General features: G+C 35.9%; 1 protein-coding gene across 1 annotated transcript; it reads right to left on the bottom strand.

Annotated features, from left to right (window-relative positions):
- Positions 1 to 386: 386 nt before the first annotated feature.
- On the bottom strand, positions 387 to 4,604 carry LOC128556721 (transcription intermediary factor 1-beta-like). Its single transcript, XM_053542373.1, has 2 exons — positions 3,513 to 4,604; positions 387 to 2,186 (listed from the first exon to the last, which is right to left on the bottom strand). Exons 1-2 carry the CDS (start codon positions 4,504 to 4,506, stop codon positions 1,909 to 1,911), a joined length of 1,272 nt encoding a protein of 423 aa, XP_053398348.1. The 5' UTR covers positions 4,507 to 4,604; the 3' UTR covers positions 387 to 1,908.
- Positions 4,605 to 15,293: the final 10,689 nt, after the last annotated feature.

Raw genomic sequence — 15,293 nt, forward strand, 5'->3', positions numbered from 1 at the left:
CATCGGTCCGCTAAATATTCCTCATTACTTTGGCAATCACCGTCGAGTTATGGGGAATGTTTAATTTCTTGTCGTATACCGTAGCCTCGCTCATTATAGTATTTGCCTTGCTCAGAATTACAGTACCTTGCCTTGCTCCAAATCCGCTAAATATTCCTCATTACTTCGGCAGTCACCGCTGAGTTATGGGGAATGTTTAATTTCTATTTAAACAAAAAGTAATGACCGCACCCCTGAGGTTATTTTACCACTATTGCAAATACCAGTGCTTAAATCCTTACATGGTATGCCCAGACAGGCTGCATATAGATAGAGGTTCAAACCCGCTGGTTAATGGTGCTATCACAGATTATTTGAAAAAAAGAAATACTACACACTACCCTATCCACAGAGCCTGTACCAACAAGTAAGTTTAATTAAACAAACATATAAATGTTGAAATGTAAAACCTTTTACAAAGATTTAAAAACTATCATCTGCTGCTATCGCGTATAAAACAGTTATCAAAAAAATTAGAACATTGACATGGAGTCTCTGAAATCCGTGTCTTAAGATTTTTTTGAAAGTGTCGAATGATTTACTTTTGCTTAGTTCTAACGGCAGTTCATTCCAAAGTTTTGGACCAATAGTACAGAAACTTCTATCATTGAATGTTTTACACTTGTTGTATGGAACTACTTAATGACATTCAGAATTTTCTGACGATTTCAAACCTTGTCTACTAGGAGTATACTGTATACGCAATTCTGTTAAATAAATCGGTACCCTGCCTATGTGACAGCTACACATGAAAGGAAGTATCTTGACCTCAATTTTTGCTTTCACCGGCAACCAAAGTAGGTCATACAATGCTTGTTTAGAACTGCCAAATTTCCTTCTGTTAAGGACAAGTTTTACGCACATGTTTTGAATACGTTGCATCTTACGCACCTCACCGTTAGCTACACCATACAGTATAACATCGCAGTAATCCAGATGTGAAATAACTAGAGACAAAACTAAAATTTCAGTGGCTGTTTCTTTTTTAAATAGTTACGGATGTTCTTAATTCGTAGGTAATTCAACATGGCTGTACGACATTTGCGATTTACATGATCTTTAAAGAAATGCACCGAGATATCTAACTGTGCTTTCACGTTTGATATCATCACCAGCAATGTTAGTCGAATTTGTAAAACATTCGTTCAATTGAGGTCTGCTGACAAACATGATAAATTTAGTTTTTGAAGTGTTAATTTTCACTTTGTTTCTATTCATCCAGTCAACAATTGCGCACCGTTCAAGGTCTCCGATCGCTTGTGATTCTATGGAAACAGTTGTAGGACGAAAGCTTTTATTTGCTATATGATTATCAACAAAACCGTAAACTGATATGGATTTTGGAATGACATCAAAAAGGATTCCAGCATAGGTGAGATACAACTCGAATGGCATGCAAAAAGGCCGTAATGTGTACAAACTATGACTTAACAGTATTAGTTAAAATAGTACAATTTTATAGTACACTGCTTGGATAGATGATGTCATGACATGTGTTTATTTTAAAAACACACCAATTTAACCGAATGTTTTCATCTGTGTTAATTCAACAATTAAAACATTTTGAACACCAACCGATTTCAGTCGTGCGTAAATGCCTGTGTTTATATGCTATTTATCACATACTAACCTATAAAGATGAAATACTTTGGCTAGACAAAACATGACAAGTGAGTTTAACCTCGATTAGTCTTTCATTTAAACGATTTTGGGTGTTTATTTGACCATCAGTGATTATAATCACTGAGGAAAAGTGATATCGATATCAAGTTACCAGTTTTGCCACATATTCTTTCAGAAAGTATAACTAATAATTAGAAATTAATTGTGAACTTAGTATTTAGTTTTTTTTGTGTAAATGATATGATATTACGATGTTGCTTCTTCTGATGGCTTATCCAACCTCCAAAAGCAGTTCAACGTATTTCCTCTCTGTATACCATAATCCATAATACTGCGTGTGTCGTCAAGTAGTTTCCCAAGGAAAGCTAGTTTTAATTTCACCCTTTGGATGTCAACAGATATGCCCTCTTTGTGGTGAATCCTAGCTTTGAGTGCAGAAATAGGTTCACATGGATCAACAAAATATGCTTTTGTTTGTCTAGGAGATTGGAGTTCGACGAAGATCCAAAAATCTCCAGAAGTTTCTGTTAAATGAGAAAAAGAAGCTGTAACATTTGGTAAATTACAGCAAATGATTATGCAACGGAAAAGCGTATTGTTGAAATGAAATAACAAAGCGTAGTATAAGCCGTCGAACGTTTATGCGGAGGTCACTGTAGTTCATCAGTTCATTAGTTGTTTATGCGATTTACATGTACTTGAAAACTCGAAGCAGATTCCATGGTTATTTCACGTTTTGAAATTTGAACATCAACAAATCAAAGAAAGAAAGAGTTGTTTTACATGAAAATTGCACAGCATATAAAATAAGTACAATATTCCAAAAAAACTGTTGGATTCTTGAATTCCCGAAAAGGGACCACATTTAGGGGTCACCCTACTGGACAGTGTAGCGCCTTTAAAATCTCACCATTTGCCACAAAATGTTGCAACTCTTCGTTTTGATGACTTTGCAACAATGTACGAGTACTGAACTTTCGAATAACTTGGTTAAACTTTACAAATGGAATTCTTTCCTAAAGCGAGACAATTTTTTTAGAATATTTGATGTTCGGGACAGAATGGGACAATACTTTTAAACATCTATTGGACAGGGATTGTTGGTAAACATGTTGTTCGTTTACAAATAATTGTAAGATGTTCAATTTACGGTTCATTATACCTCTTTTATGGAATAATCATGTTTGTTTCACGAAGGTCATTATGTTCATTTGTTAATGGCAAACTGTGAAACATTGCATATAATGGACAAATAGAAAAGTGACAGTCATAAAATTTTTTAAAAAAAAATGTAAGTTTTTCTTTGATTCACTTATTTTTTTCTATCGGTCCGTTAAACGTACGCCAACATTAAATCAGCCCTATTGAAGGTACGCACGTATTGAGACTAAAGGTTAGGGTAACAGGGCTAGGTTACACATAGGTTTAATAGTGTACATTCAATGCGTACGTACACTCAATGCCGGTGATTTAAAGCCGATCTGTCATTCAATTATGTTTAATAGTGTACATTCAATGTTTGCATACTCTCAATGCGGGAGGGTGGACCCTTAATGTGGTCCCTTTTCGGGAATTCAAGCATCAATCCGTTTTCTAGAATAATATACCTTTTTTTTAGAAGCTGTTCAATTTTCATGTAAAACATTTTTTTCTTTCTAATATCACTGTAAATATGAAACTGAGCTTGCAATAATGATATGCTGTACGTATTATTTGAAATGTTCATATTGTCTATATATATCCCAAATGTCTAAATGTGTCATGCAAGATTAACTGGTATTTTGAATTAACCTCTGTAAGATTAAATTACTCAACAACAAGAAACACCACAAAAAGCAAAAAAATGTTACCTTTGACATTCTGATAAGTGTTTTGATTTTTGACAGATGCCAAATTCGCGTCTTTACAAGCAGTAGTTGTACTGGTTCTCTTCACTATTACCCTATTCGCTGTGTTGACTGGTATGCCTGAGGAGATGCTACTTTCTCGAGGAGGCACCTGTTCGAAACATCCAAAACTGTTAGATTTTGTTACGATTTCACACAATTCTTCACAAGGCTTGAAAGCAATATTGTCAATTTCATTTGAAAACCTGTTTTTGTTTATGGCATCTTCGATCAGCTGCAGTTTAGATTTAACTACAACTGAATGTATGAACAGTACGCGATCCGGGTTATGTTCACTGTCTAATTTCTGCTTGTGCCCTTCAATTTCTGAAACAATACCCTGGCAGCCAGCTTCTTTTTTTTTTAATAAGTCGTCTTTTTCCGAATGCAATTTATTTGCATATGATAAGCAATTAGCCTGAGCTTCGTCCAAATAACTATTGATACTTTTTCGAAATGTTTTGACATAGCCAATTAGTTTTGCGTTCATCTCATTATTGCCTTTTATACTCTTCTGAATGTTTATGTGTATAGAATTATTGTCTGACTCTAAAGTCTCTAGCTTCTCTGTCAGATGTTTAAATTCTTCCCCATTTCGAAAGTTCACAGAAATATCCTTTATATATTCAAGATGACATGTACCGTGTCCGTCGAATAACATACAGTCGCCACAGCCTACTTGGTCATGTTTCCGGCAGTAAAAACGGACAGTTTCGTTTTTGTGTTTTTCACATTTTTCAACATCTTCCCTGCTTGTGTTTGTATGTTCTGCTTCTGACAAATCAAGCAAGACATGGGCTCTGCAATATTTTGCCTTTAGATGGTGGTGGAAACATGTTCGACACATATATTCCTTACACTCCTGACATAATCCATCCGCCTTTGTCCTTGTACATGTATTTGCCTCCTGACAAGGTTGGCAGATAACACACCTCTTCTTTCTTTTTACACTATCCATTACAGGTTAGAGTAATCTCTGTCACACATTTGTTATACATATGAAAATACATTTGACATAAAAATCGTTATCTTCATTTTACTAAATGCAAAGTAGTGAAGGACACTTCACGTTTTGGTAACTTGATATTTCCATATACATGTAATTTCAATAAACTGATCAATAATTACGCTTATGTAAATCATGTGCACAAAAGGTGGTTATTTGAAATATTTCTATTTGTCAAAAAGCTGACGACAGATATTTTACATGCTCAAGACTAACTTTATTGTTACAGTCCACTCATCATGCGAGTACTCTGTTTTTATTATACAATTTAGTCTGCCTAAATATTAAGCATTTGATTAATTATTCAACCAACATATTATATGATACTACGGAAAATGAAATAAACAGGAGTGTAAAAGTATCGCAGGTAAGTCGTTGCTTTTGCGCGTTTTGCATCAGAAATCATCAAAATGATATCAGTGACAAAAGATAAAAGGCAAGGGAAGATTTCCAAACACAAACACGTCCATAATGACCTTCTCTTTGTTTATCTTGAAGACTAGTAGACGGATAAAGCGCCTCGTACATCTCCATATCGTCATAGATAGTTCTGACAATTTTAAATGATACGGAATGAGATAAAGTTATGTTCAAAACAAACAAACTCGACATTCGATATCCTATTGTCCACGCCTGTGCGGACATTTACTAATTGCATATTATAAATATTTTAGCCAACTATATATGAAATATTAGTAGTCAAGGTATGGCTTAGACAATGCGTACAGTATAATATGACCCTTTCGTCACCCAGTATCCAATGAAAATAGCAGGAGGAAAACAAACGATTAGAAAAATCATTTTTTTAGTTTTGTGAAGATTCCGGCCAAGTTTAAAGAAAATTGCAATTTGGATAACACCCCAAATCCAGATAACCTAGACCTATTCAATCCAATCCTCATGTCGCATTCGGTGATAAGAAGTTAGTCATATCAGAATATATTTCACAAACTATGGTCGAGCGAAGAAAGTACAAAAATGTTTGGATCCCTGTTGACATTGACTTTGAAGACAGACAGGTGTGAACAGCACTCCACAATCTTGATTAATATTTAGTTTAAATAAATCTTGGTAAGGATAAGGTAAGGTCTATACTTGAAAGTATTATTGTGAAGACTATTTAAGGTGGTATCACGTTTTGAATTTCCTGTGAATGACAAAAAAAAAACCCAAAGAATATTCAGTTCTTTCCAAAAATGGCTATGTTATGATTCAACCAAAAAGTTTCCTTTTCCCACAATAAAGGAACATTTTTTATCTTTTAATATCGAGGTTTGGTACCTTTATTACAGACAATAAACCAAAAACAGTAGAAATTCTTACGTAACTTCATTGAGCTCAACACAGCAATTTCAAGCACAAATATTGATGTGGAATATAAAGTAAGTAACACACTCATTGATTTCTCTTTATATATAGGAATAGCTACATTCCAAGAACACAGCCGCTCAAAATATATAATGCACAAACACTACTATAAGATTTTGTGTAAATAATACAAAAATGTAACCATATACATATGAAACATAGACTAAACAAAACAAATAGACAATAAGACCAACAAAAACTCTAAAAGAAAAACAGTTGGGTACAACCTTGGAATTGTCAGTCGCAAAAACACCAATGGCGTGCTTAAACTTGACGTGTCTACAAAACCTTGCAAAAAAGTGGAAGAAGCTTGAAGGATATTGCACTTTCCATTTCCTTACATGAACAACTCAATCAAACAGTCAGCTATTATTTTTCTTAGGTTGAAATCTAATCATGGTGGAAGATCAACCTTCTGAGTGGGGCTGAACACTAAAGTCAAGGTAAAACAGTCGTATTCTTACACGTTCAGCTGTATACCGATGACGATATAACCGGGGGTTTGATATCTTGGCGCTGAATTGGGCTGCCTAAAACACTAACAAGAGGGTCATGATGGCCCTATATCGCTCATCTGAGTTTAGTTGCGTGCTTGAACAAATTTCTTTGCGAAAGCTTCGAAAAAAAAAAACAAGGTAAGTAGGTCATGGTCAAGATTTATTCAAGAAATCTGTTAAAAAAATTATACAGATGGTCCAAATCTCTTTGCTTTAGCTTAAAAATCAAGAAAGTAGGTCAGGGTTAAGAATATTAAAGATGAGTATGGAATTTTGTAACAAAAGTTATACATGTGGTCCAAATTTCTATGCTGTACCTCCGAAAACAAGGAAGTAGGTCAATAGGTCAAGATTTAGACTAATGAAGGTAAGTATTGAAATCTGTATCAAACATACTTGTGGTCCAATTTTCTTTGTAACTGCTCCAACAAGTCTATTTAAACCATGTGCCCTCTTCCCCATTGCTTCAGCAAGTCTATTTCAAACCATATGGGCCCACGAGATGGAGCCAGTTTTTACCCCTGGGGATAATTTGAGCAATCTTGGTAAAGGAGTACTACACAATGCTTTTTACCAAATATCAAAGCTCTAGGCCATGTGTTTTTTATAAGAAGACTTTCTTTATATATATAAACCATATGATCCTAAGGGCGGGGCCATAGGAGGATAATTTGATCAATCTTGTGAGAGGACCACTAGATGATGCTACATACAAAATATCAAAGCCCTAGGCCCTGTGGCTTTAGACAAGACAATTTTCAAAGTTTTCCATATACAAGTCTATATAAACAATTTGACCCAAGGGCGGTGCCATATTTGACCTTTGGGGGATAATTTGAACAAACTTGGTAGAGGACCACTAGATGATGCTACATTCAAAATATCAAAGCCCTAGGCTTTGTGATTTTGGACAAGACAATGTTCAAATAATTTCAAATGCAAATCTATAGGTGTTGTGTTTTGAACCGGAAAATTGTCTATTTTTTTCCAAATACAAGTCTATACCGGTATAAACCATTTGACCCCCATTGCGGCGCTATAATTGACCCTTGGTTGATAATTTGAACAATCTTAATTGACCTCTAGATGATGCTACATACCAAATATAAAAGCCCTAGGCCCTGTAGATATGGACAAGAAGATTTTCAAAGTTTTCCTTTCGGTTGCCATGGCAACCAGAATTTTGCATGGAATTCGTATTTAAGAGGACAATCCAAGGAACATCCTTGTAAAGTTTCATCAAAATTGGCCTGGTGGTTAAGAAGGAGATATTGTTAAAATGAAAGTGTAGACGGACGGACGCCGGACGGTGAGCGATCACGATAGTGCTGAGGTGAGCTAAAAATAGCAGTTTCTTCATCTTCTAGACACTCCACCCCTTACATCACTTTGAAGATTACATTTAGGCACTGAATAAAAAGAAATTTTACAACATTAAAACTTTATACACTGGTAGCTGTTTAGAGATAGAGGATACAGATTAGAACAGGCCCAGTGACGAAAGCTTTGAACGAGTCAACTGTTGCTGCTATGTGTACGACAGCGGGCAACATGTTCCACTGACCTACTGTTCTAGAAAAAAATGAATATTCATAAGAATCTTTGGATATGCCAATCTGTTTTAAACTGTATATCGAAGGTGTCGATCGAAAATCCCGAATAACGAAACTGCCTTTTTTTTCTTTGCCGAATAATGTTCAGCATTTTCCCGCGCATATTCTCTCCAAATCTGGGGCATTTAGCCAATTGGAAAGGGGTTAAACATGAAGAAATAAAATACCGAATAATGAGAAAAATAGAAAATGCCGATTTATTTCGCTGATTGGAGAAAAAGCCGAATAGTGAATATTAACATTTTCAATACTTTTCAATACTCAAGCATGTAGCTCATCCAAATACCAATTAGCATTACAAGTATGAATGTTTTGTGTTGTTTACTTTTTTTCAGAAACTGATTTGAAAAATTCATCATTCGGTATTTTATGCCTTGTTCTCGAATTAAATGGAATTAATAAATTCTTTACTGGATATATAGCTACTACATGATGCGCTATCCTAAAGAACATTATTAAGCGTGCTTCTAATGATGAGCAATTTAGATTTGTTAACATATCAGAAACTGAGTCTGTGTTATAAAAGCGATTTATGACAAATCTAGCAGCCCTTCTCTGAACTTTCTCAATCTGATCTATATGGCTTTTAGTATTTGGTTCCCAAAAATTATATTAATATTCAAACTTTGGTCTTACTATCACAGGCCTTAAATGCATGTTCTTTCACTTTAGAGGAGCATTTTTTTTATTAATTTTCTACGCAGGAAACCTAGAGACTGATTTGCTCTGTTAGTTATTGACCCTATTTTAAGTTGTTCTGAAGTATTACGCCTAGATACTTTGATGACTGAACCTTTTCTCGAGTATGATGGTGAAGTTTATAATTAAACTGGATAGGGTTCTTTTTCTGTGTAATACTAAGGATGTTACATTTATCAGGATGGAAGTGCATCCAGTTTCCAGCAGCTTCCATATCAGACTGAAGAAGTTGAGCGTCATTTAAAGTTTAAATTTCTCTATAAATTATACTATCATCAGCAAAGAGTCTTATAAAGTACTGTGTTTAATATAGTCAGCAAGATCACTGTCAAATGTAGATTAAGAAGAGGATATGACCCAGAACTGTGCCCTGAGGTATACCTGAGTTTACAGGCACCTTTGACATTTCTCCTTCCAGGACTACTATCTGGGTTCTATCCTCTAGGAAATCAGAAATCCAGTTAAGGGCATTACAAGTTATTCCATAGTATCTTAATTTATGCAGTGTTTATGTTATGTGGCACTTTGTCAACTGCTTTGGTAAAATCTGTTATGATGTCTGTTGAAAGTTGTTGTTATGAAACTTACTAATGTTCTGGATGAAAGAAATCAGCCGAGTTTCACAACTCACGCATTCTCAGTAAGAGGGTGCATTATACATTAGCTAAACACATAAAAACTGGTAACTCTTAAAACTTTAATAAACAATAAAACTTAAAACTATGATCATTTAACTACCTAAATCCAAATGGGGTTTGAACATAGCTGAACTCGTTATTTCATATCAACTAGTTAAAAAATATCACCAATATCGTGGGGTTAATGCAGAAAGGAGACATCTTCATATGAATAAAGAAGGCACTTGTCTCCTTTCTGCATTAACCCCACGATATATGTTTTACAACGCATGGAAATGTCCGTTATCATGTGCAAACATCCTCTTGTAACTTTACTGCAGCATAGGAAATTCACATTAAAGATGTATATCTGGACATGAGCCATGGCTTGTCAATAAAGTACGAATAATGACAAAAATTTATTTTCAAGGCTTTAGAAATTAACTAAACTCTCTACTTGTTTAATATGTAGTTTGACTTATTCAAATTCTCGTAAAATATGTGTTTTTATTTCCTAGTTAAACCTGTATATAAACTTCACTTAGTAGAAAATGTAATATAATATGATTGATTAGTTCTTTCCCCTATAGGAAAAGTATATATTGACTGGTATCATTGTATAATTTGAAGTGTAGCCGCTATTTCCGTGAAACAGTTAAATGGTAACGAATATTTTCACATACACAAACTTTTTTTACGATAATGCATTTCCTGTTGCAAAAACGATGGAAGCAAACTATCTAAATACATTTTACTCAATTAATCGATGTCTCGAACATGGCCGTGTGTAATAAATCTGGATATGACTGAAATGTAAAATCAAAGTTATGAACATTTAACCGATAAACGAGGTAAGAACTATTCAAATGTTAATTTAACAACTCTGAACTTATTAATAATGAACATTCAAAGCAAAATATACATGTCCGCAGTATCTCCTGAAGATACAAATCTGTTCCAAGAGAGCTCAGTGAATTTTAAATGTTCGTTACTGGTATATTTTTAATGTAAACTTTCATGTCATATTAATTAAAAAACTTTACTTGCTACTCATTATAACAGGTAGGTATACCATGATGTATTCAAATGGGTAGATACAGAATTTAACCATACATATTGTACTGGTGTAGAAATATTCATTTTTTTTTTTGGTAACGAACGTTTCAAATGAAACATATGTCTTCATCGCTGAAAAAACAGTGCTTCAACACGCGTGATGTCGTTTAAATCAATTGACAGCATGCGCTTTGATTTTCCAATTGTCTGAGGAGCGGACACTTAACACAGAATATTGTTGCTTTCGACCCATATGATATCAGGCCTGTTTGGCCACTGGAAAGACTTCTTCTTCTGCTCCAGAAATGATATTTCAAAAGTGTTGTCTTCAGGGTCTGTATTGATCACTTGACCAATGTACCACTTATCAAGGTATATGGCGGCAACGAAGTCCGTCTGCTTAATTTCTGTTTTATTTTCAGGAATGTCAGGATTTGGAAGTGGAAGATTTGCCGTGACCGGCTTCCCAATAGTTCCAAGTTGCAGCAATTCCATGTGTGTCGACATGGTTTGCTACGGCCTGGAAAATTACTTTATTCCGATATTGGGAAGTAGGTCCATTTGCCAATAGTGAATGTTTGTCATATCCGGATTCAGACCCTTGACCTCTGGAATCAGTTTGTCAATAATCGAAAGTACTGTTGATGCGTTATGACCCATCTCGTCGGATATAACAACCATGCTTTTGTGGAGTATTACATTTGAGTCTTCCAATTTGTAATAAATTACAATAGGATGAAGGGTGACGCTTCTCTGATTCCAGTAAGCTGACTGGATTTTTTTTACTGATTTACATGAATAATTTTCACTGAAGTCCATATGCACTATACAGTGATTTGCTGGTAAATTCTCTTTCAGGCGTTTCATTTCGTTATATTGTTTCTGAATTCTCTTCACATGACCTTCAAACTCATTTTTCTGTGTCTTGATATGCTCCAGAAACTCAGCCTTGGTCATTTCAGAGTCAACAATTTTCATAACTGACTTTGTCTGGCCTTTTACGTCAACCTGAAAACGTTTCCACTGCCCGATGACAATTTTCTCAGTTTTTACTTTGTTTCCAATTTCCTGTACTATTTCACTTTTGCGCTCTAACATCTTCTCTCCATTAACAGGGACATGTTCTGGTGCTTAGTGCATAGACACGTATCTCTTGTGATAAGCGATGTAAGAGCTATGTGCTGCGGGCGGATTCTGCAAAAAGATGCGAATGACATTTTATACCTGCATTTTCGCTGATGAATTTGTCGTATAATGTTGACAGGTAATCAGTTAAAACAATTGTTTGTGTTTTATGACCAGCTTTTGTCTTAACATAATCTGCTTTTCCTGGCATATTCCGACTGTTACCATCCCTCTCAAAGAAAGCTATCACTTTTCTCTGTGCTTAGCTATTTCTCTTGAACGACTGAGGCGCTTAATATTCAAACCCTTTGTGTTGACCTTTGCCATTGTGTTTCTACTCATACCAGTTTTTGCACTAAACTTTCTGAGAAATTTGTATTTCTTTACAATGTCTTCGACTACTAGATTTTGGAATGTTTTCTTTTGTTTTATGGGTGCTTTACGTGCAGATGTCTTTATCTCGTCGCAGACTGCGTTTGCAAACACTAGATCTTTCTGTACAACAGAGCTTTTTTTTTTTTTTTTTGAGTGAGTTAAATGTCTTGGATAAGCTTCGCAGCTTTCGATCTTGGAGTACTTGGACTGTGACACGCTTTTCTCTTCTCTCTTTGAATGGCCCGCATAGCGCTTCTATACTTGCGTTTTAAATTCTCTTACTTCTCTTTCATTGCTTTGACCTCTTTCTTAGCTTTATCCAGCTCCTTTGATATTCGCATTCTTGATCCATTTGCTCTTTGTGGAAAGTTAATTCTGACTAACATCCTATTTTGACTTGCAGAAGCAGACTTTCGTAGCCACTGGTATTAGATGTCTCGGCTTGATCAGCCGCCTGATTTAGGTTGTTTTGTAATAAAGCCACTGCGTTTTCTTCCTCTTCTGGCGATAACGTTTCAAATAGGCTCTATTCTTCTGATTACGCTCTTCTCTTTTTGTCTTTGAAAGCTGACCATTTGGGACATATGTGCTTCTTCTTCTTTCCCTTTCCTTAGCGAGGTACTGTTCATTATTTTTCTCCTTTAACCTCTGCCTGTAGGCTTTTTGTATTTCTGCCCTTGACTTTGCCATATCTGCAAAGCAAATGTAAGAATAAGTGATTGAAACATTTTGAAATGTTCGTTACCTTGACTTGAAATGTTGAGAGGGGGTATCCTCGCTGAGAGTCGAAGATACGCTCTCAGTTATTCAAAAGTCTATACAAAAAACTGAACCAGATATACTCATCATTCATTGTGGGTGTAATAACCTTGGCTGTACTCCATTAGGACAAGCTATGTATTTTTAAGATCTCTAATGAGTCAACTTTTTCAAACATATCCATATACTTTAATTATTTTCTCACACATTTTACCACGGATACAGTGGCGGTATGAACTTAGCCATGCTTCTTTGGATAAAGCCCGGTAGCGCATTAATAATTCAATTTCAACAAAGGTTATAAAACAAGGTTGGGCTGCTATAAAATATCCAGAAATAATGGAAGAAGCGTCTGCATTATTCTGCAGAGATAAGGTGCACTTGTCTAGTTTGGGAAATGCCCTATTTCTTAATAACTTACAAGGGTCTTTACATAAGTTTTGTCACGACGACAATGCTAATTGCTTTTCAGATGCCACTGAAGTTGGTCCATGGCTGCCTATGTAATTTACCGCTGCCCTCCCGCTTTTTTGGCGGTGGACTTAAGGTTCATTGGCAGAAGACAGGCACGGTCAATTTAGAGACACATCTATTACATTTTGGTATTAAGTAGGCAATATCTGTACACCAGACTGTCACTAACACTTGGTGATAAGTGTTTTTTCAAAATTTAACAAGCAGCAGTACCTGATCACCAGAATGTTCTTGTTTTTAGGTGATAAACTTTTTATTTAGTGTTTATCTGATCACCAGACTGAGGTGATAAACGTTGTTTTATATGGTGTCTTTGGAGGCTGCCCGTTGTATGTGAATTTGGCGCCTCACTGTTGTTTATTGCCAGTTGTTATTTACTATCTTAGCAGCCATGAACATAAAATTGCCACTCATAATATAATAAATTGTAGATTAAGATTTATACTATGTTGATTTTTCTATTTTTGGGTTCCTGGAATTACCTCCCTTTAATTGTTGTGCTGATAATACGGTTTGTACCATATAAAGGGACAAACCCCTTTATCTGCACACAGTAGCAGTTTTTTGTTTGGACCGGGTACGTGTTTCACGACTTTAGTCTTTAATCGGATTGAGTACGTTCATGCGGAGTTTATACCAAAGCTTTGCCTCGTTTTGGAAAAACAGCTGAGATAAAGTCGTTTTCAACTGCAGAGAAGCATTTTTCTATATTTTTTCTTTTCCCACCCAGGAACCCCCACCCCATTGTTACTTCAATTGAACAAATTACTGCCGGAAAGTTTATTTTTCAGGACTTTTCTTCAAGATGTATGCAATGTCTACTTTGTACAAGAATGAACATTTTCCATGGTACACGTCATCGCTGCATGGTGTAAACATTAATGATAGATCAGTGATGGTACTCGTCATGGCTGCATGGTGATTAACGTTAATAATGGATCAGCATCTTGATCAGAGGCGGTACTCATTATGGATACATTGCTCTGATTTCTGTGTCAAGTGATGGTATCTGGGGCTAATGGTCTAACGGAAGGACGGACGGACGGACGGACAAGGGCAAATCTATATGCCCCCCTCCCCCGAGTGGGGGCATAAAATGCAGCAATTAGGCCTTAGATACATGAGTTATCACTAAATTTGACCAAATGACTGGGGGTCGTTTTTTTTATGGGAGTCAATATTCTTCGTGAGGTTCAGTTTACTTCACGCGGGGGGGTCATAGTACTATGATCTGGAGGTCATAATACTATGACCGGGGGGGTCACTTTTTCTATAGAATAATGACCGGGGGGTCATTATTCTATGGGGGTCGAAATACTTCATTACACCGGCATACGCCGAAACGTTCGTTTATCAATAAACCGGCGATTTTTCTTGCCGCCCACGTGACCGGCGTGCCCCGGGTTGAGTGAAACGAATTGAGTCAATGACCCATGGTCAATATAGGAAACTTGACTTAAAAACCCCGAGATCCCGATTTATAACCATTTTAATGTTGCTTTTGTGTTGTATTGACGTGAATGCACACTTTATTATGACCTTTGTTACAAAATAACCAAAGAAGCCCGGAGGCTAAAATAATCCGTTGAATTGTCCCCACCTTGACCACTAAACCTGCACGAGCTTTATGTGAGATATCGCTCACATGTCAAGAAGTTGGACATTAGTTTGGCGAGTGGAAAAGTAGCTGACTCACTGAAAATAATGCTAAAGGTTAGAAAATGATGCAGAAGAAATGACGGCGATGGCTTGACAGCAGCATGTTTCATATGAGCAGGTAAGTTGTATACTTGATTGATTTAAAACCTGTTAAAAACTATGTGTGATTCTAAAATGTAGTCTTGTCCTACTAAAGGACTGTGCATGCTCTGCTTGTAATGCTTCTCCTGACAAGTTTCAAACACTCGGCCTTCGGACAACGAAAATAGTCGATAACCGTCTGTGCATGCAATATTACATATCATATTGTGAACACCTTTACAAAGGTATCTTAAATAACATTTTGGATACATTATACATATCCTAGCCATTCCTTTATTTAATAATATGTGCTATCAACCAGTCTACGCTTCAACACAGGTTTGCTGGGTTAGAGTAAAAACTTTGAAACCTCGAGGAAAAATGTGTTCGGAGCTATTTTTCAACAGTTTCTCACT

Source organism: Mercenaria mercenaria, chromosome 4 (genome assembly GCF_021730395.1).
Source record: "Mercenaria mercenaria strain notata chromosome 4, MADL_Memer_1, whole genome shotgun sequence".
Taxonomy (NCBI): domain Eukaryota; kingdom Metazoa; phylum Mollusca; class Bivalvia; order Venerida; family Veneridae; genus Mercenaria; species Mercenaria mercenaria.

Bases quoted from the DNA above. Each gene is read 5' to 3' on its own strand.
- LOC128556721 (XM_053542373.1), bottom strand. From the start codon at position 4,506: ATGGATAGTGTAAAAAGAAAGAAGAGGTGTGTTATCTGCCAACCTTGT. The intron at 2,187-3,512 runs GTAACATTTTTT...CTCATTTAACAG, and splicing joins CACTTATCAGAATGTCAAAG to AAACTTCTGGAGATTTTTGG.